The sequence below is a fragment of the Triplophysa dalaica genome, chromosome 3 (assembly GCF_015846415.1).
Source record: "Triplophysa dalaica isolate WHDGS20190420 chromosome 3, ASM1584641v1, whole genome shotgun sequence".
NCBI lineage: Eukaryota > Metazoa > Chordata > Actinopteri > Cypriniformes > Nemacheilidae > Triplophysa > Triplophysa dalaica.
Window position 1 is genome coordinate 8913126 of NC_079544.1, and position 23087 is coordinate 8936212.

Genomic DNA, 23087 nt, shown 5'->3' on the forward strand with positions numbered 1-23087 from the left:
GGCATGACCATAGCCGATTTCCAGGATACCGGAATAATATTAGTTGATAAACTTAAATTAAAAATCGACGCAATAGGTTCAGCAATAAAATCTGCAGAAATGTTTCAAAAGACTAGGTCAATTTGATCTGACCCAGCCGATTTCTTACAATCTAACGCTGATAAAAAATGTATGAACTTGAGTAAGTAGGGGAGAATGAAAATAAATCAGATTTATTAAAATTGATCAATTCCCTGATTATCAGTATAAAAAACTTCTGGAGTCTGAGTCGACTGAAGTCTATTATACATAAATTGCCTGTTCAAAAAGAGTCACCACATGGATGTAACTAAGCAAATTGGTAAGAGCCTCCCATTGGATTGGATTTTAATAATTTTGTACATTTATTTCGTAATAATATATAATAAGATCATCCACAGCATTAGTTTTGAGATTGGTTCATTGAACCATGCATACATTTTTCCACTCACCTAAAATACGTATGTTCATCACAAATTTATAAAAAGGTCGATTTTAAATAATCCCATTAAACCACATCAGGTATAAATCATATTGCTCGTAGATAACTATTATACAAATAATGCAAAAATGCTTTGACATTAAAATGTTTAAACTGGAACTTCTTTAAAAATCTAGGAGAAAACTTATCTTAAAATTTCTCACACAAGATATTACACAGTGATCACTTATATCATTACAGAAAATTCCAGTTGCAGAGAAAACATGAGGTACATTTGTCAGGATAACATCAATCAAAGATGATTTGCTTATATCCTTTTCATTTAAACGAGTTGGTGAGTTAATCTATTGATCCAGACAATTACAAATGTGCTTAAACACATCTGAAGATTGAAAACACCAGTCCAAATTTAAACCTCCTATTAAAATAAATAAATAAAAAAATTGTGCAACTATGCAACATATCCGTAAGCATTGAAATTGCCTCATATGTGGCTGCTGGCGGGCGGTAACAACCGATTAAGTCGTTTTAGTTCAATACAATAAAATAATACTATTGATTAATATTTATACTAATAAAATAAATTATTTTATTATAACCAAACACAGACCGAAATCTAACTTCGGGTGTCCAATGAAACTGTCTTCATTCATTTATTTTTCTGTCATCGTGAGAGGAAAGAACACTAAAAAAGACATCAACACAGCTTTATGGCAAACCAGTTGCCAGGGACAAATCAATATTAATACTTAGTGCCCATCATAGAACATTTAACCACAGAATTCTGTAAATAACCTATCAGTATCAGGTCAGAGCCTTGAAATAAAATAAACATTAGGTATAAACTTAAAGAAAAACATGAATTGCAAGTGTCGTAATAAAATGAGTGGAATTTATCTGATAATAAACTCCAGCTTACCATCTGATAGTGCTCTCAGCCTCTGATTTTCTGTCATCTTCACAACCCATGTTTAATGCACGATGGATTTTCTGTAATAACAAAAAGAGCCCCAAAACACACTCAAAGCAATCCATAAAAACAACACAACCCACAACATGATATTATTAAAATCATCAGCTCAAATCAAATGAACGGAGTGTATCAGATAAGAGAGACATTCGAAATGTGCAGTGTGGTGGATCAAAACATGGGAACCGACCCATACACACTACACAGTATACTCTACATTATTGTGTTTTCAACATTCAACCACTAGAGGGTGCAGAGTCACATCAGCAAAAGGAATTTAATCATAAAAACCATGCTTACATGCTTAGTCTTAACAGCACTGGTCAAACTCATATAGACAAAAGTACAAATTTTTAAAGGCTATTAACTCCTTAATTAATAGTTAATTGACTTATGATCATCTCTGTCAGTTTATTGCTCTTAAGGCAAAAAAAGAAAAACAAATATTTGTGTGGACATCTGAAGTGGAGACGGTTTATAGATTGGTGCAGTATTGGCCCCTCTGTAGTGCTTTATGTGAAATGCCTTTTGATAGTTGTCCCCTGAAATGACCTTTATGCATTAAAGGGATACTTCACCCAAAAGTGAAAATTCTGTCTTCATTTACTCACCTTCGCAGGGGTCATCATTAACGCTTGTTTGGGACAAGAGAATGATTTGTATGTACAAGTGAGAGAGAATTATACTTGCCCGACCAGACAAGTAACATGATTTTTTTAAACATTATCCCTTTAAAGGGTTCAACATTCCTGTTTATCAGATGTAAAATGTAGTGTCAAAAGCTCACCTGACTAGTGTGAAGCCAGTATTTAAATCTCTGCTGGTTTCGGAGGTGAGGCAGGATGAATCTGAAGAAAGCGTGTTCCCCCAACAGAGTGAGCAAAGCCCCAGCCACCCCCACGCATAACAGCACAAACAGCCCCGAAAAATGCTGGATGCCCATCTGCAGCGTCTTCGAACACAAAGACAAAAACACACCACACGATCTCAGTCAATAAAGGACAACTGGGGTGTGCACCTTCACCACAGTATAGTTTATCATGTGAAAGAAATCAATAAGAATTGACAGTCAAGTGATGTTTTTTACATCACTCTGGATGTGCTCAGAACAGCCAGTTAAAACCTCTAGGGGCGGTTTATAAGCAGACCCCTGTCCACATGGTCAAGGTTTGCTGGTTAGCATGACCCCATTAAGGCTCCTGCTGATAAACGTCATAACTACAACTTTTTACTGACGACAAGGATTTTTCTCCACTGACAGCTATTCCAAAAAAAATCAAACGTACTCTGTATAAAAATGAACTACTATTTTCGCCTGTCTCCTTTAGTTTTGTATGTGCCTTCTTCCAAACTATGTGAAAATGTCACTGTCCTGCAGCTACTAAATAAGTCACATGTCATATACGGCTCAGGTGATCGGCCAACAAAATGCTATACGAACCCCAAATGCTATACGAGTGCCCAAAGATGGCATCAGGCTGATGGCACACTCGCGTGGCTGCATATGGCACCTCAGCAACTGCTCTTCCAGATGAAAAGAAATGATAATGGTGACTCTTCCCAGGTATTCCTCTTTGTGCCTGACCTTTTGTTATTTTCCCCTCGGGCATAGGATGCACCGACATTTACAGAAAAAATCGTCATTCCCCTGCAATGGCTTTGATCTGTAGGGAGAAGGATTCCTGCTGACCGGAACTAATCACAATTTTATATAATATCCACGTTCTAAATTAAATTAAAGTCATGCTCACTTGGTTCTGCTGAAAAGGAAAAGCACCCCACTCCCTGGCAGAAAACAAGACACTAATAGAGCACATCAAAGTGGACAAAGGGCTTTGCGATACTGTCTGAACTCTGGTCATCTAGCACGAGACTGCGTCCGTGTCAACTGTCACTGCATCACTCGCAGTCACGGTCTACCTTCGCTTGTGACTATTCATTTTCAGCACGTAAGAGGATTTGCTACAGCTCTTTATCATGATGTCAGTTTCTTGGAGAGGGTTGTAGTGGCAAAATGCAGATGCGCACACGCACAGACTCGACTCCATCTCTCTGCTAAGCTCTGGCTGACCTTACAGGCCATATGAGGATGCAGTACAGCGTGTGATAGCTAATCCAAACGCCACTACTGAGAAGAGCACTTTGAAGATGAGCTAACCGTGCACACGGAGTGTGTGCGTCTAAATGTTTTCATACAGTAAGCATGATCTATCATTTTTTTCTAAAATTAGGATCAAATTTTGAAACATCTCAAATGAAAAACCACAAGCTCTCGGGTTTAACCAAAATGCATCTCTATCTTATTGTGCAGCTTTCCCTAGCTTTCCTCTTTACCGTGTAAACAGCTTTGTACACTATGCTGTAAAAAACTGTCTCATTTGTGACCCTGGATCACAAAACCAGTCTTAAGTAGCACAGGAACATTTTTAGTAAAAGACAAAAATACATTGTGAGGGTCAAAATTATTGATTTTTCTTTTATGCCAAAAATCATTAGGATAGTAAGTAAAGATCATGTTCCATGCAAATATTTTGTAAATTTCCTACCTTAAATACATAAAAACTTTATTTTGTAAATGGATGGCCTGCCTCAGTGCCCCATGATTAACAACTTCAAAGGCAATTTTCTCAATATTTAGATTTTTTTGCACTCTCAGATTCCAGAGTTGTAAACGGTTGTATCTCAGATATTGTCATATTATAACTCATACATCAATAGAAAGCTTATTTATTCAGTTTTCAGATTATGTAAAAATATTAAATGTAAAAAAATGACCCATAAGACTGGTTCTGTTGTCTAGGGTACATTTGGGCAATTCCTGCATTATGGATCTGACATTTTCCGTAAATGTATTCATTACCAATATACTGAATCATCTGTTTTTATTTGACTAAACTCCTGTTTATAGTTCAGACACGAAAACATATCAGTCAATGAACAAGTTCTCTATTTTAAATGGGAGAAAATGTCATACATTATGGATGTGAGAAAAAAATGACACTTTGTAGGATTTCTTTGAATTAAAATGTACAAACCAGAAGCAATAATACAACAAATGGAGAAGAGATGTCTATTTTAGGAGATAAAATAGAAATGGGCATGAAAATTCAAAATTAAATAACTGAGGAATATGGGCAGTTGGTATACGGAAGGTAAATCCCGCCAAATTCAAATAAATAAATGAAATGAGGAAAATGAAAACCAGATTGACAATTTCATTAATCATAACTGCGCGTACAATATGTGCTAAAATGAAAAATAAAATGAAAGCGTGATTGTCCCCACTCCCCCGCTGGCCTGCGCTCATACTGTACTTTACCATCAGAACCCGAGCTTTCATCATTACGGTACATGTACAGTATAAGCGCAGCCCAACGGGTCAAACTTAAGTTTTTCCCTTCATGGTGACACTTAAGGAGTGATTTCCCTTTACCAAAGACAATAGCAGAATAAGTAAAACTTAAGGCATATTTAAGGCCATCCTTAAGGGAAAATTACACTTAAGGTGCTTTATCCAGCCTGGCCCAGGGCTCTCCAATTATTTAGTTTGTTTGTCTGTTCAGACGTCTGTTCACTTATCACAGATGCAGAACACCACACAGTAACTTTTCGGTATTGCACCAAGCAATTTTCAGTCGTAATCATTTTCCAAGAACTAAGACCAAGTGCCAAACAAGGTCTACACACGTTCCTTCGAATGGTTTGTTTCCCCCACGGCATAAACGGATATTACGTTTTTGTGGGTGTTCCCAGTAATGCTCATCCACACCCACTGATTAACATGTAATTTGCATGACTTTGAAAATGAGAACGAAAATAAAACTTCACATTTTAATTTAAATTGTGTCAGTATTATTGCGTGACCATTAATAAAAACCTTGTTAAAAATGTTTTTGCAATTCCTTTTTGCGCATTTGCCTTTTCATTTTCATATTTGCAGTCTTGCCTCAAGACCTTTGTGAAAATGTCAAATCACTAATTGCATTTTCTTTTTCAATTTTACAGGGACCAAAAGATACTTCAGATGGGTATTTAAACCACCAAATATTGACATCTGACCTATCATATGGTGAAATCCTTTGGTATTAGCTTGATTTTTTTCATATTAAAATTGAAATTTGCATGGAATTGCCCTTTTGTTAGTCATTTAGATTAAAAGTGCCTTGTAAATGAATGAATGTAAATATTATAGCATGAGGAAACAGTCAATCACATATACAGAGTTTACAGTATATAAAAGGTCTTTACTGGTTGCAAGAAGGTGTTGTATAGAGTGATAAATGGGTGACTGAGTGACAGAAAGCCCTTATATGGAGATTGTGTGGGCGTGTTTTATGCTAATTACGAATTACAAGCATCCTGATTTATAGACATTAAAACAAGGCTCCCATTTATGTGTCCACGTATGTACTTATACATCCACATTTTGCCTGAAAACCTTTTCCGCACACATTAGTAGGAACACTCGTGCGCAATTATTAATGAACGTGTCTGTCGTGACTATAATAATGCTAATGTTTCAAAGTGAAAAAAAAATATATTTAAACTTGACTTCATAGACTCTGTTGGCACAATAACATAGTTGTGCCATAGCACTGAACTACTAAGTATTTTTTCTCGACACAAACGCTGGCATTTTGTTTATTTCTGTTTTTTCCATTTCTTTTGAGAGCATGCCAGATGCACTGCTTAATGTTGCTTTAAATTTCCCATCTCTCCCTTCTCCATATCTATATGCCTGGCTGTGAACCAAGAAGCTCTTTGAAAAAAATATCAGACTAATTTAATTAAGACAGAATAACACAGGGAAGATAAACTGCTGCTGTTTGTATTTGAAGCTGCTGCTTCTATAAACAGCTCCGGAATAAACGGGAATGAACATTCATTCAAAGAGGACAACCGACTGGGGGACTTCACAGTCGATTCTGGCTGCTAGTTTGCAGGATTTATTGCATAGCAAAGTAGTGGTTTTACAGCATGGTGTCTGTAGTGACAGGACAGCTTGGCTCCAGAGCAGAGAGGGGAGGAGAGAGAGAGAGAGATGGAGGGGGAGAAAGCGAGAGAGAGAGAGAGTGAGAGAGTTAAGACCCTGAGATGAGTTCCAGCTGGCACAGAGGCCGAAAACAAATGTCATTGCTTCTACTCATGAAGTCTCCCATTCATAACAACAGCTAGGTAATGAAGCCAGACTGTCCAAGACAATGTCTTACAGGAGTGTTACTGCCCCTCTGAGGTTATTGAGTGACGGTCCATTGATGGAGTCTTAGCGACTGCAACTCAAAACCTCAGGTGTGTGGGGCGGTGCGGCTGACACAGAGCCCGCCGGAATGAAAATGGATTGTGGAGACACAGCATCCCTCTGACAGAATGGCTATTAAACTGCAGGAGACAGTTTTTCCTAACAAAAGAATTTCTCAGATGGAAAAGAACCCGTCTGACAGTAAGGAAGATTTGGTCAAGGGCAGAGGGCTCTTGCTCAAAGCATGCAAACATACTCACAGACACACTGTTCCCTTTGTTGGCTCACCTCTGTCACTGCAAAAACCCTCTTTCCACAGGGAACCACTTTGTACCATTTGTCGTGTAGCATGTCCATGCAGCCGTCGGATTTGTAGCGGCTGACGTATTCGGACACGTTCCTTGTGAGGGGAGAGTTCTGGGGCAGCCCGATCCCGTAGCCTGAATACACGAAGGGAAAGTGAGGTCAGTCAGCTTTAAGTCTAAAAGGCACTTGACTGGCATACAAAGCAGGATGTGTGAAGCTTTAAGACTTGCCGATTGCTTTAAGACTGGGAGGCACAGGCTGCTTAGAAAATGTCATGGGTAGTTGACAAAATAACGGACAAGTGTCCTAGGGTGTGACAGCAAATATTTTGATAACATATGTTAATATTATATTATTTCACATGAGTTACATTTGAAGAGTTTATTTGCAAAAACAGATAAAGTTTTGAAAGATTTTCAAAATAATGTGTTTTTATTGTGTTTAGCTACTCTTTCTTAGGAGTATTATTACATAATCAAAACAACAAACTACAGTTTGATTGGGAAGCACAATAAAAATATGGCTTTTGATCATTTAAAAAAAAATATATATATAAAAAAAAAAAAATGTTTTATCTATATGTCACACCATGGGACACATGTACGGTTTATGTTAACTACTATTCTATAAACTATTTGTGAAGAATTAAAGTATTTTAGTGAAAAATATCATAATGCACTGTTATGCTAAATGAATACATGACTATTCTTGAATCGAAATGAATATACATGCCAGACTGCTCAGACAAACAGCGTAAAATGTAAATCCGCACTAAAGTAGTCTATGGCAGATACTGCTACCATTGATTTTAATAGAGCAAAGATCGATGTTCATGAAATTACAGACTCTACTTTTGTAATTCGGAGTACTGCCCAGATGCCTGGCTTTGCATGTATAACGGAGGTGGGACTTTGCAACCAACATGAATGACTTTATCTGAGATGAGAACACCAACTATCGTAATGAGATACAGTTAAATTTTGACATAATTCTGTCTATTGCTATTGTTTAATATTGTAAAAATAAATTGATGATCAATAATTTTTCATTAAACCTTTCACTGTGTAGACATTTACATTAATGAATTTGCTTTTAACCAAAACATCTGTTAATGCATTCAAGATATTTATCTGTACATTCACCCATGTCCTTGGCATTGCTAGCATCAGCCTGTACCGTGTTACCAGACAGCACACTTTCCCATTGATGAGTGACATCTGTGCTTCTTCAGTTTTGAAAAGCACCAGCTGATGTAAAGCTTGGCAAGCCAAATGAAGACCACAAGGATTTGTTTAAGAGCGTTTCAACATTCAACCGTGTGTATTGATAGCAGTGATACCTCCATTATTGATATGTCAGAGAGCCTTGGAAAGAACAAGCATGAATCTTTGGTGCTCTGTGCCGATGCACCGCAAAACAGCACGTCTGTCATAGTGCCGGTTCTGAAGCTGGGCAGTCGGAGAGATACGAGCATGCTCTGACATCCACAAATTTCATCAAAGGCCTTGCCTAACAGCAAACGCACAGATCACTCCTGCCAAGCAATCCCTCTCCTCCTTGCAGCACATAGCACAACAGGCCTTGCATCTTGATAAACTTCTGTGCTCTCCTACAGAGTTGCGCCACTGCATTTTGTTCGCCAACGACAACAAGCAAAATGTGCGCTTTTGAACTCATTTGACAGGGAGCACTGCCATGTTGGTGGAAAACTGGATTTGATTTCGGCAGTCGCAACAGTCGTGTTTTTTTGGTTGTGTTAAAAAGTGTTCACACTAATAGCGGATTGAAAGAATAGAGCGAACGAAAGCGCTTTATTGTCACTGAGAGTTTGGTGAAAACATGAATAAAAGTGACTTTATGATATTAAGTGGGTGTGTCCAGTGACCTAACAGTGTTGTCATAAACTCATATAATCTGTTAATTTGATTCATAATGTGTGTTGTTCACAATGCGACGTATAACTCGACTATATACTATAAACAAAAAAACGCCTTCACACAACAGAATTTTTGTCAGCGAAATATGGATTTGTTGTCAAAACAGAATGACGTCTTTTTATTTGCAAAATATCCCATTCAGATTAGATACATATTTACAGCATGATATAAGGTACAGCATGTAATTTTTACTCGCAAAACGTTAACAAAAGCGCTTATTCATGCCACTGTGGAGTGTAGAATGGGTTTTAGTCTTCAGCTCCAATGCCGATGGATATAAACCTGACTCACAAAAGAAAACCAAGGCTAACACGGATATGACACGATCATCTTCTTTACGAAACAAACAGGGATTTTGCAAACTTCTCTGGATTAGGCCATTTCTAAAACAATTATAATAATGCATGTATGCGCCCACCAATAATATCAGAGCATTCAACAGCAGGAATGTCTACATTCAACAGTCCAGTGACCTGTCGACCTTCATAAATCATTGCAAATACGACAAAGACTTTAAAGGACAAAGCCCATTCAGACGTAAAGGACTCTTCTAAATTGAGTTCTCTCCATGTAAGGACACATTACCATAACGTTTAGAGGGGCATTTAGTTGTAAACCCCGTGAATTGAACTCTTGCTTTATGTCTGCATTCCCTGATTATGCAGCACACTGTTTACGTGCTTTGCAAACCTTGACAGAGCTGTCCATTTAGGGCCAGCGGACGTGATTGTGACCGCTCGCTTTGATCGACCATCTAATCAAAACTCAGTGTAATAACTGACTTGCAAGACAGCGGGAAAAATTCCTATGCACGCACAGCAATACGGGAGGTATGTCACAGTTGGGCGACTGCCATGAAACCCATCTACACACCGTAATAGCTTTGCTTTATGAAATGACATGTGTCGAACTTGGCATCCTTCGACTTGGAGGGTAATTACAACAGCCTTAAGGTGAATTCATTGCTGGGTCTAAATGTGGGTTGGAATTTTTATCTGTATGTGCAGAAGTGAACGAGGGTTTTTGTAAGTCAATGTAAAGCAATGTGGCATGGTCAAAGATGCTAGACTCTTAATGGACACACGGTTGCGAGAGGACCTTACCTTCAATAGCAAATGGTTTGCCTACAGTCAGGAGTTTGCAGTCTGCATCTATAGAAACCTCATAGTCTAGCAGAGCTTTGTCCATGATGAAAGCATCTAGCTGAGGAGGATCTGTCCTTCAACACACAGAATAAAATAGTCAGTGAGAAACAATACGGACCGTCTCCATTCAAGCTTATGCTAATTACAACTGTTTTAATAGAACGAGTAGGTTGACCGAAAAACACAATAGAAAGTAATAACAACGTTGGCTGAAAGGACTGGAACGCCCAGCCTGGATTACATCTAAAAGGAAATAATAATTGACAAATATGTTTCATAATGCCGTCCCTCTTTTTTCAAGCACATGTTTATCAATTACTCAGCCTTATGTTCCAATCTCGTACAAAAGAAAGTAAAAATGCAGTTTCAAATGGGCATCGGAGCTTTCAAGCTTTAAAAAACACCATAGACTATAAAGAATGACTTAAATTATGCAAATCTTGTGGCTTCGAAGCTTGAAAGAGGTGTATATGTGTTATTTTATCTGTATCATTTTAACTAGAGATGCACCGATATAGCCTATCGGCAAACAATCGTTATCGATCTATAAAAGCTATTTTCAAACTATCGGCTCTCGATAGTTTAACAGCAGCGGATGATCAGGGACGATATGCCCTGTATATAGAAAATATTAAGAAACACCACCAGTTTGATGTTCAATATTAATAGTCATTATATAAATTAATTACATTCAGAAAGTTAAGAAATATCAATTTAATCTTCAGAATCGGTATCGGCAGATATCCCGTATCGGTGGAGAAATGCATCTCTAATTCGCAGATTTTAAAGTTTTAGCCATCCTTCACTGAAAATGCATTAAAAAAAGAGAGTATTCTTTAACAATTCTTTTATTTATTTTCCAAAGAAAAAAGTCATTAGGGTTTTGTTCATTTTGGAGTGAACTATGCCTTTAATAGTAACGCTTGCTCATCTGCTGACCTTATTTAACCTCAGGTGTGACTTAACAATAAAGTGCAGAGTTAGAGAAAATGTCATGGGATAAAACAAGTCTCTTCCGCAACATAGTTTTGAGAGAGAAATCCGTCCGGATGCTTGTTTAAAAAAGCCTGCCCCCAAGGATTCAGAACTTTCGCTGCGATCTCGCCTCTAAAAATGCTGACTGGGTAAAGTGTCTCATGTGAATAGAGCACGAGAAATTTTGATCTGTGAGAAAAACCTGCATCATTCATAAAAGAAACAAGGTACAAAGACAAATCCTGCACAGTGTGAGAGCTTGAATCCACAGTGTGTGTGCATGTGAGCGTTTGCTTGCCCGGGAGAAATCTATCATCTTTGAAGAGACCTTTGGCCCCATTCAGCAAGTTTAGAGGATTTGACTTGAGAGCGTTTGCATTGCTTGCTTCTTAGCCTGGAGTCTGCCGCAGTCTTTCTTTCAGGGATAAATGGAAGCTGAGACAACAGAGCTAAAGCCTGAAAAGCAGACACTTGTTGCTGTCGACTCGCTCTATACTCTGTTTGTTTATGAAGAGTGAGATAGCTGGAGTGCATAATGCCTCTTGAAAGAAGAATGATCGTAACTGTGCTCCGTTCTGAGATCCACATTAATTCTGCAGAAGTGTCAACAGCTCTTGAGGTTGTAAGAACTGACATGTTGCCCTCTTATTTTAAACGTTTCTGTGACCCATTAATTTTGATCAAGATTGTGAGCTTACAGTATCTGGGCTGTTTGTTGTCTGGCTGTATGAAGCAGTTCTTCAGAAGCTCTGTGCAATTACTGTGTAATGTTGCAGTCTCTGAGATCGCCATATCTTATCATAGTGGCTCTTTGGTGACTGTTAAGGATTTTAAATGGTCTGTGAATTGGCCTAAAAGAATTGTATTGCTCAGAGGTTGCCCTTCTATAGCCCAGGAGTTTTGTTTATATAAGTATCAACAGTAACACTTTACAATAAGGTTGTACATGTATTGGTAAAGGCATTAGTTAAAGGAATAGGTCACCCAAAAATAAAAATTCTGTCATCATTAAGTCACTCTCAAGTTATTTCCATCCTGTATGAGTTTCTTTGTTCTGATGAGCACAAAAGAAGATATTTTAAAGAATGTGGGAAGCTGCACAGTTCAGGGGCACCATTGACTACCATAGTCGACTTCTTCCTACTACCTTCCTCTTCCTATTTTTTAAAATAATAATAACCATAAATCTTTTTTATGTTCAGGCAGAAAAATGAAATTTAATCAGGTTTGAAACAACTTGAGGGTGAGTAAATGATGACAGAAGTTTCATTTTTGGGTGATCTGTCCTTTTAACATGAACTAAGAAGCAATATCGTTTTTCAGCATTTGATAATCTTTGTTTATGGCGATCCAGTTGTTCATGTTAGTTCATTGTTTAACTAATGTTAACAGTTACAACTTTGATTTTGAAAAATGTATTAGCTGAAATAAACATAAGGGCAGAAAATCGCTTTCCCGCTAATTCTCCTACACAACTCCTTCCTGGTGGAACATTCTTCCTAACTCGGTCCGTTCAAATCTCATAACATTCAAAAACCTACTTAAAACCTATCTCTTCTGTGAATACTTGACATGCAAATGAGAAAAAAAACCTCTCTCTTTCTCTCAACAGGAAGTGGTCTAGCTTTTGTAACGTTTTATTAGCACCTATTGTGTTATTGCTTCTGTATGACATATCGTTTATTACTCCCTGAACTCTCTGTAAGCCGCTTAGATAAAAGTGTCTGCTAAATGCAAATGTGTGAGATTTCTGGTCTTTCTTTCAGGAGATATGTCTGTCTCCGTTTATAACTTTAATTGTCTATGAGACATAACTCAGATATGACAGAACATCTGTGATTTTTCTTCCTTGTGATCAATAAATAAATAATTATAACTACCAAAAAGAACCAATATTAAACTTACTGAACGGTTAGTCAACCAGCAATAAGGAAATTACTGATTGTGTTCATATAAATCTTTAAAAGGGCTTTTGTTGTCTCGCATAAATAACAATCCCTAAGCTAGCGAAGAGTTGGCTTATTTAAATTGAACAGTTAATAGAACCGTTCTAGTTCATTTCAATGAAATATTAGCAAAAACAACAGCATCATTTTTGTTGTTACTCTGTTTTCTGTTCGAAAGAAAGAAAAGCAGGCACCTTTTTTGCATGCAAACATTTCTAAAACACCAAAAAAGTAGTTCTACCGTAGTCCATAGAAGTACAATTTATCTTCTGTGTGGTGACTCACCTGCTCAAGTTCATTTGATTTTATCTTCTTCAAAACATATACCCTGAAAACACTGTACCGCAAATGTATTTACTGCAAGGAAGGAAAGCCACTCAGGCCTTCCTAATCATTGTACTACATCTAGCAGTTACCTTCAGCACATTGGACTTTCCACCATCGGTACCTGATATATCGAGTGACTGTTATCGCATTGCTTTCTCTCCTGGGTCTAAACACTTACTTCAGTGTAGAAACTCCATCCGGAGTGGTGGGCTTGTTGAAGCGCCTCATGTATTCGTACATCTCAGGGAAGCTCTTCTTCACATAATCTTCAGCACTGCTCTCTCGAACTGTGCCAAAGCGAAACCCTAGAGACGGGTGATGGAGCTTGAAAAGAATGAAAGGGGATTGATTCTGTGAAACAAGTTTGAGCACATACTCCAATACTCTCATATCAGTGCATTTTACCTCTACTGTAATACTAGTAGAAATAAACTTATATGTGTAACTAACCAGTAATGCAAAGTTTTACCTTGACATCGTGAATTCCTGACACCTCTTCAAAGGTCTTCTCCCCGACCATGACAGCTGCTAGGTTGGCCGTGTAGCTGGACAAAACCAGCAGGCAAAATATGGCCCAAAGATTCATGAGGAACCGTCCTGTCCAGCACTTTGGTGTTTTACTGGCAACAGTCCGACCAAACAGGATTGCGTAGCAGAGGTTCAGAGCAGACGAGTACGAGAAGACCCTGATGCGGTTGCGTCCGTGCGGCGTCATGCCAAACGGACTGTTCCACTCGTACAGTGTAATGAAGAGTGCGGTAATATGCAGGGACACAAAGATGCCCACCCACATTGACCAATGAAGGGGCCACATGAAGGCACCGATGGGTGCGGCCGTGTCCTTGCTGCGCACCAGGATTCCCAGACTAGTGGAGAAGAAGGGACTCGTAAAGTCGATCACTCGGCTTCGAGCCGAGTTGATGCTAAAGCTGGCGACGGCCATATCAGCTACACCACTGAGCAGATCGCCCACCAGCCCGGTCCATTGACCTCCTTTCCATGCGCCGTATTTCCCATCACCCACGATGTACAGGTCAAATTCAAAGTGCATGTCCTCAGCTAACTTCTCCAGCAGATCGATGCAGTACCCATAGCAGCATTTACGGATGTCAGTTGGCAGTGAACTGATGTTCGTCTGCTCCAGCTCTCTAAACAGCTTGTTGAGGACTTCAGAGCTGTTGGTTTGAGGGTCAAGGCACAGCTGACCTGCCGGACATTGGCCCTCATCATCCACCTCCCGTGTGAATACGAACGGATGCTCAACCAAGGTCACCACTCGCAATCTGCTCCCTGCCACTGGGAGGCCCGCTTGCCAACGGCCGCCTAGCCTGATCCCTGGGCCCATTTCCCGTTGACGCTGGGTCGCGCCTGGCCACAGCCCCTGTTCCTCCACTTCCAGCTGGCCTGACTGCCAGTTTGCCACGGTCACCCAACTGGGCTGGCCTAGAGGGTCTCGCTGTAGACTCCAGATGTGGTAACGCTGGGAGGTAAGAACCCTGGAGAGAGAGCGCTGTACTCGCACTGGGCCTGTCAGCCCCATGAAGGAAGTGTTTGACAAGAACCTGTGCACAGCAGGAACGCACAAGCATTGTGAGGAGAATAAATATGCTTCCAGCTAAAGCACAGACAGTGATGAGATAACAGAAGAAAACACTAAAAAAGTGGAAAAGATACTGTGCAATTACCTTTAGGATATATTACTACTAAATCCTAACTTTTAATTTATATTATACTAAATCTGAACTTTCATTGGTGTAACGTTGGTAGGTTGAATCAGATGCATTACATCACTTTTTGTTGAATGTTAACACGGATATTTTGCTTGTTATAAACCAGCATATCCCAAACTTATATACGTATATATGTGAACCTGGACAACAAAACCAGTCTTAAGTAGCACATGAACATTTTTACTAATCGCAAAAACTACAAGGTATGGGTAAAAATTACCGATTTTCCTTTTATGCAAAAAATCATTAGGATATTAAGTAAAGATCATGTTCCATGAAGATATTTTATAAATTTCCTACTGTAAATGTATAAAAAACGTAATTTTTGTGAGTGTATGGCCTCTACAGTGCCTCAGATTAACAACTTCGAAGGCAATTTTCTCAATATTTAGCTTTTTTTGCACCCTCAGATTCCAGCTTTGTAAACAGTTGTTGTTCCGCCAGATATTGTCCTATCCTAACAAACCATATATCAATAGAAAGCTTATTTCTTCAGCTTTCAGATGATGTACAAATCTTAATTTCTAAAAATGTACCCTTAAGACTGGTTTTGTCATCCAGAGTCACATATATAAAAGTATATTCTAGAGAAAAAGAGAGAGAGATATTATATACTTTGCAAAATAACGTTTCTTAAATTCAGCATAAATACTTTTACAAGAGAGCAGAATTTGCGGAAAGGGAAATATGGATCAATCTTTTAACATCGGAGTTACGATCCATCCTCAATGTCAAAAGAACATAAGTGCAGGATTATGACCGAGAAACCATGCAGAGGCTGAATTACACTAAATCTTTTGAACCGATATCCCATCTTTGACAGCCCATGTCCTTAACCTCAAAGTTACCACACCATTGACGTTGGCTATCCTTCATTGTAGTGTAACAAATAAATAAAACACGAATAACACCCAACGTATAAATCATATTATTGGACATAGGTCATGCGATTTCTGCACACTTTTACCAAACGGCATACCCTTTAATGGCCGAATATGATTCATGAATTAGTACGATAATCGATTTTTATCAATAAATCAAGTGAGAATGTAAGTAGTCCGAGGGCTATTGTGTGATGTCTGGGTCACAGATGGAAAATGAGAAATCTTTAGTGTAAGAGGCTAGTGATGTGTGGCTAAATGAGACTATAAATGATATGCACTCTATGTGACCATAACGGCACTTCCATTAAAACAGAGCAGAACAAAGAAAATAAAAAGAGAAAAATTGATTGGCTGGATCATTAATTTCTTCTGATAGCACACGATTGACCCATTGAAAACATTCGCTTTCATGTGAGAGCAATTCAAATACAGCAGATATTGTGTAAGCCACTCCAACAGCGGGTTGTTTTTTCTACCTCAAAGCTACAGAATGCTGTTGTTGACTATTATTAAACTTCAGTATGCATTTGCATCTCTGTGGAACCATAATCCCAATGTGTTTTGGTATTTCTTTTTTCCCGTTTTTGACAAGGAATGAGTTTAGACCTATTTCCTCGGCTTCTGCGCTATACCCTCATTTCTCAGAGCAAATATATTCCCTGAAATGGGGGTTGAGAGGATTTTTAAACTGCGAGGTGAATATTAAAGATTGCATCACTGTATTCCATCCAGTGGAAAATCTCAGAGGCTCTCTGTCTCACATTTTATAATTTCATGAAAAGTTTACTTATCTCAGCTAATAATCGTTTAACAGTGAAAATATAATCTCCTATCTGGATGCGATTCTTCTTCTCTTTAACGTAAAGAAATCTCATTTGTGAAAGTAAGTAGATTGGCAAGGCTTCTTCTAGCCTGCAGCGATAAGAGTTCAGACTTTTGGGAATTGGTGCTTGATTGCATCCCGAGTCAAACCAGGCACAGGATCAACTTTTCGATTTGTTTACCAGTTATTATCTGTTAATTCCGCACAGATCATTGCCTGGAGTGAAAAAAGAAATACAATTTATTGTGCTCATTTAGGATACACCAAACAATCCCTGTATTTTGTAACGACAATGATAAAACATGTCCCATTGATTATTTACTTCTACATTTTAACAGTACAGATGCATAAACCATTTTTGTTGTCAAATCTGAATTTGACTACAGTAACACACCCTACTCTCAAAAAAGCTTCACATCATTGCAACATATCAAAGAACAATGAATGCAGTAAGCATCACCAGATATGAAGGAAACTATACAAGATGAATTCTTTAATAATCTCTTCGTTTTCCACCTTGCTCGATTGTCTCGCTGGGCAGTTTTCTGTATAATTTGACCGTTAAGATCTACTCTCAGTTATCATCTTCTGTCTAGTTGCACCAGCATTAAAGAAGAATAAATCAGTTTTCTTAACTTTCTTTACTCTCCACATCTACAACATGAGTTTTGATTGCACTAGGGGACTGCAAACATATACGTATTTAGACAAGCATCATTTCTTAATATCGCTATGAATTCAATAGATCTATATCATTTCTATAGACACTTAATTGTTTGTTATGGAAGTCAAGTCAGCATCCTATGCTGCCAGAAAAAAGGTTCAAAATCGCACCTTTTTCTCACTGGGGTGGTACCCTAACCCTTTTCTTGTATCTTTACAAGTATACAGAGCATAGTATAATGTTGTACCTTTACATTATTGTTCCCTAAGGAACTATTGTGAACTATATTTTGTCTTTACCTTTACTATTATGTGTCTATTGTTGATGTCTGCACTGTAAAATACAAAAAAAAAACTTGTGTGTGCAAACACACTTGGCAATGAAGCTCTTTCTGAAAACACTAGCACAAAGGTTACACAGACATGTGCGCACACCCTTCCAGACTCCTCCACTGGCAAAATGACAACAATGCATCAAGCTGAGAGGATGTGGACAGGAGGTTTGCGAGCTCCTGACACTGGACCGGACACTGGCATTTAAGACGGGCAGACTGCCTGAATGCACAAGTGTCCCATCCTGTTTTCTGGAGGTCAGTGAGTGAGCTAAGAGGATAGAATGTGCGGTGCAGAAAGGTGACACGAATGACTTATGTACTGCTAAAATTACACATCATTGTGTATCAGCTAACGTGACTGTTTATGTAAATGCACACAGGGATATGTATTTGATTAAGGAGGTACAGACGTATTGAAAATGTCCTCGAGTCATTTAATTGCAAGTCTCCAGCGGCTCCATCAGTAACATTTGGATATGCAAGCATGCCGCGGCCAAGAAAGAATATTCCTGTAATGCTAGTGTCTGGAATACTAATACAGACATTTTTCTCACGATAATCTTTATATAGCATGTCTGTACTGTTACTGTCTACCCACACCAATGACCACATTTAGCATAAATGACTGCAATATGTGCCCAGTTAACTAGCAAATTAATGATAATGAATTATAAGTAGTAGCCAGTGTTTTTAATGTACTGCATAGAAAAAATGTTACAGGACATACATACTAATCAAATTATTTGTTTAGTATGTAAGTCTGAGATGGTGGTCTAGTGGGTTAAACCACTGAACTGGTAAATTAAAAGGTTGCTGGTTCGATCCCAGCAGCCACCACCAGTGTGTCCTTGAGCAAGGCACTTTACTCCATGTTGCTCCAGGGGGATTGTCCCTGTAATAAGTGCACTGTAAGTCGCTTTGGATAAAAGCGTATGTTAAATTAAATCAAATTTGTTCCTATTAATCCCATCCATAATAAAAGTTTGTGTTTACATAATATATATGTCTGTGTACTGTACACATACGTGCACATATTTAAGATAAATATACAAATGTTTATATATAATGCTAATTATTATACATAAATCAATACATCTAAATATTTCCTAAATATATACATACACATGTTATTGTATTTTTTTGTGTTTCTAAATACAAAATTAATAGGCAAGGTACACAGACATATATTATGTTAACAAAAACTTATATTCTGGATGTCATAAATCGCGATTAATCGTTTAAAACCCCAGTGCAGTGTGCGTAGGTAAAATAAGTTTAACTTATTCTTCGGCTTTAACTATTATAACAAAAATGCATGAAAAGGGTTATACAACAGAAGGTGTGCCCCACACAGCGATCTGATCTCTAGTTTCCAGGTAGTTTGTTCCAGACATCTTGGACATGTTGCCATAGTTCTTATGATTTATGCTCTCAACCTCAGTTTTTTGATGATGGATCATATCTCTGTGTGGGTCATAGATTTTGCTATAGGCCTCCTTGTGCATTTTTTGTTTTTTACTTAAATATTACTGTCAAAGATTGTTAAAAAAATTATTTTAATATTTATACGGGCACACTTAAGCAAAATATAGTAATCTTCATCTTCAAAATATTTTTGTAAAACCCTTTTGCACAGTACTGTATTTTAAGAGATATACATGAAAAATATAAACATGCAAAAGCTTTATAAAGGGTATCTAATGACAATAGATCAGTTTAATAGAGTCTCATTTTATAGGTAATCCATTAGTGACATTATACGTCTGCTCACTGCATTTTTAAATTGATGTTTGATGTCTTTGATAGAGACAGGGCTTTAATGTATGGTTTGCATGAGCTGCATACAATCATGCAATCTACTATAATACTCCTTGAAAGACATTCGTTCCAATATATAAAGCCATTTGTTAACGTCCAATTCTGCAACAATCTCCAGCTCTAGTGTGTATAGCTGGGCTTTGGCCATTAAAACCAAGGTAGTAAGCATCATGTGAAATGCAAATTCTAGCTGGAAAAATGGCCTGTTAGTGGAAAATCTATACTTTTTGACAACAGATGAGTTACTGTTATGATTTTGAAAAATGGAGGTAATTTTTTGCATTGCTACATGCAGTAAGCTCTCCCAACACAGCTACAAAACTACACAATAGGCTTACCTGGCGAGGTACTGTCCAGAGGAGGGCAACTCATGTTTATTGGGTTTATCAAAGCAGTTGACCATGTTCTGGATAAGCGCCAGGTCAGGTCTCACCATGGTCGCAGCATACACAGCCCTGCCAATCAGCTGGAGGGCATCTCTTATGTAGAAGTTCAGGGGTTTGCGATTCACCTCCCCGTAAGCCAGAAGGCCAAGGGGAGAGCCGATAGATTGTAGAGAATCCAAACTAAGTGGGTATCCCATAATCCACTGCATCGGGGGAAACGCAAAACTCAGCCGGTGGCCGCTCCGTAGCACAGTGGCCGTGCATTCTGGGTCGGAGCTGAAGAGAACCATGGAGGACGCTGGGGCAGATGGAGTCCTGCTTAAGAGCTGTGAGAGAAACTCCATCACCTTATCTTCCGTCAATAGTTCTTTTTCCTCCTCTGCTGTTGTAGTTACTAGTCTGGATAGGTTGAGGGTCTCCCAAAGGTGCCAGTGTTCTCCATCCACGCCCAGATGACCCAGCTGTTCCAACTCTTCCGGCATGCCCGTGTTGCCACCTTCCGGACAAAGAGTGGCAGCCCCGCCCTGCCAGCCCCCCTTCAGCAACACCGCTAACAGCAGCTCCGCCAGTCTGGTGGGGGCCGTGCGCGTCATCATCTGCAGGTGGAACCGGTTCTGAACCCAGAGAACACAAACTCAGTTAGGTCTCATTCCTCATCAGAATCTAAAATAAACCCCACATGAAATAATGACATCCTCCGGCTGCAAATGCTTATTGGCTTCCCTAATGACTATAATTCTGAATAAGTAAGAGGAATCTCCGGGAAGGGTGTTACATCTCCTGTGACTTGCATCTCTCTGAGCTGCCTCATAGGCAAATCGAAAAATATTTTACTCGCTGAACTCGCATTGACTCCACACTCAAGAATACGGAAAACAATACTTCTTTTATGCAAGCACTGCAATAATGGAGATTAATGGAACATCTGAAACATTCGAATGAAAAATACACCACAAAGCTTTTGAGGCTCTCAAAAAAGGCAGCTTCAAAACTGCAACAGTTTACTAGAACAAGGAACAAAATGGGATGCTTTTGGAATAGCTGCGGGCAATCCCTTGCTTGTTTTTGATGGCTACTGACAGGGGGGCGTGCATCAATGTGCCATAAGAGAAAGATGCGAGGCTTGGCTGTTTTGAGGGGAAGAGGAAGTGTTTGAACCTGGTGGGGGAGCAAACAGCAGGGACCGCAGAACTGAGGAGTCCCTACGAAAAGCTTAAACCTGTGTGACTGGAATAACATTACTGCCTGCGTAGCAGCTCTGACATGTGTCCCTGTGACTTTCACCATTACTCACAGCACAACCCGTCTGCAAATAAAGGCACGAGCTGACAACTGGATGGGGCGATGGCAAACCGCACAGATTCGAAGACGGGAGATAAAAATATTACATGTATTTGTTTCAATTTGCCAGTGAAGTTCTGCTCTGCTGAAACTAAAGGATAGGATAATGGTTTAAAAAAATAGAAACGGACGATGGGCTGTGTTGTGTGCGTATAGGAGCTCAGATAAGACGTGAGAACAGGAGCAGGCTTATCTTTTATTTACCGTTATAGCATTGCCAAGTGAATAAAACAAACCCAACAACAAACAAAGACCTTAAATATAAACGCAAACTTGCAGCCCGGCGCCCTTCATTGCTCAATCGAACCGAAAACACCTGCTTCTCCAAACAATACCAACACCCAGTAGGAACATTTTCAACGTCCAAATGGATTCATGACCTGACAGAGATCGTGCAACACTTCCTGCGGGTTCATTCCCATTTCCCAAACACGTCCATTCCCATTTCCACTTTCCCACATCTCGCCACGTTTCCAATTTTCACAATCCGTATCGGCATCAGGTCCAAATAAATGGGCATTATTTTTAATTGACAGCTCGTAAATGCACCGAGTGCTGTTCAGTAATATTTAATATGGCAACATACAGTCTGAGCAAACTGACGCGCACAGTAGTTTTGCCATCAAATTATTGTGCAGGTGTAAAGACAAAGTGCTGAATGCATCTGTCACTCTCGCACCGCAGTAGCACCAGGTGCATTAGTCTAACCATAATTGAGCTGAGAAATTGGATATTACAATCTATCTTTCCAAAACAAACTGCTAAATTCCTATACTACCCAATGATGGCTTTTTCCATAGGTGACGAGCTTATAATGCAACTTCTTCATGACTAATTTTAGAATAAGGGTCTGATTCATTTCCTTAGCATTTAATTATTCAAGGTGTGAAAACAGAAACGCTGATTCAGCGTTGTTATAACTACACCGTAATCAACTTGGATACAATCTTTAGACCTCTATCACGCTGTGCCAAAGTGATTTAAAGAAAACTGCTTATCTAGTCAATGATACAAAATTCCGACTCTGAAAGTTTTGAACACAAAAACAGGGTGGTGGAGAGAAATGTGAGAGAAAGGTACATCAATACAGTCTTTTCTCTATTAAGACTGACAGTAATCCAATTAAGACAAAACCCTCTGGGAATCAGCAGTGATTTACGAACACATTTGAATAATGTCAAAACGCTTACGCAGTCTCGCAAAAAAACAAATGTCTAATCACAGAATGAAGCTGAGGCTCTTTTTGGGGGCTGAGTGAAATCTGAAAAGGGTTGTGTGGGGATAAAGAAGTGATTTATGCTATATACCATCATACATACTGTATGAATTATTCGGAGTATTGTGAATTTAGAAGTGATTCATAGGCTATGTAAATTAGGCTAGAAAAAATACAACAGGTTTGTTTCAGAGATGAACAGTCTAGTTGTCATCCATAATGTGTTCATGTGGTTTGAAAGTAATGCCTTAATATTTTCTCGGCTTGCTATATATTAAGTGTCAACTCTTCTGTATTCAGTTAACCAAATCATTACATATAAGCATGTCTTGCAAACGCGTGACACTCGGTGTCTCAATCTGTACCGGAGGCTGATTTCAGCATCTGACACGTGAAGAGATGACAGCTCTTTATATTACCACGAATGTCTGTCCAATGCTTTACACGAAATGATGTACAATGGTAATAATTGAAAACAAGACATGAAATGTGATCATTTAACCCTCTAAAGAATGTCAACTATAGCAGACGGATCTTCAAAAGCCATAACATCAGGGTTAGACGTTAACTTTGACCCATTCCCATA

The 23087-nt window shown here is 38.8% G+C and overlaps 1 protein-coding gene across 1 annotated transcript in view; it reads right to left on the reverse strand.

Moving 5' to 3' along the window:
* The window catches only part of grin3ba (glutamate receptor, ionotropic, N-methyl-D-aspartate 3Ba), a 36404-nt gene that overhangs the window by 1980 nt on the left and 11337 nt on the right, over window positions 1-23087 (reverse strand). The window contains exons 2-8 of the mRNA XM_056743691.1: window positions 19897-20558; window positions 13775-14867; window positions 13484-13629; window positions 10016-10131; window positions 6958-7109; window positions 2218-2382; window positions 1380-1450 (exon numbers count right to left, since the gene is read on the reverse strand). Coding sequence (XP_056599669.1) covers window positions 1380-1450; window positions 2218-2382; window positions 6958-7109; window positions 10016-10131; window positions 13484-13629; window positions 13775-14867; window positions 19897-20558 — 2405 coding nt within the window. The remainder of the gene's footprint in view (window positions 1-1379; window positions 1451-2217; window positions 2383-6957; window positions 7110-10015; window positions 10132-13483; window positions 13630-13774; window positions 14868-19896; window positions 20559-23087) is intronic.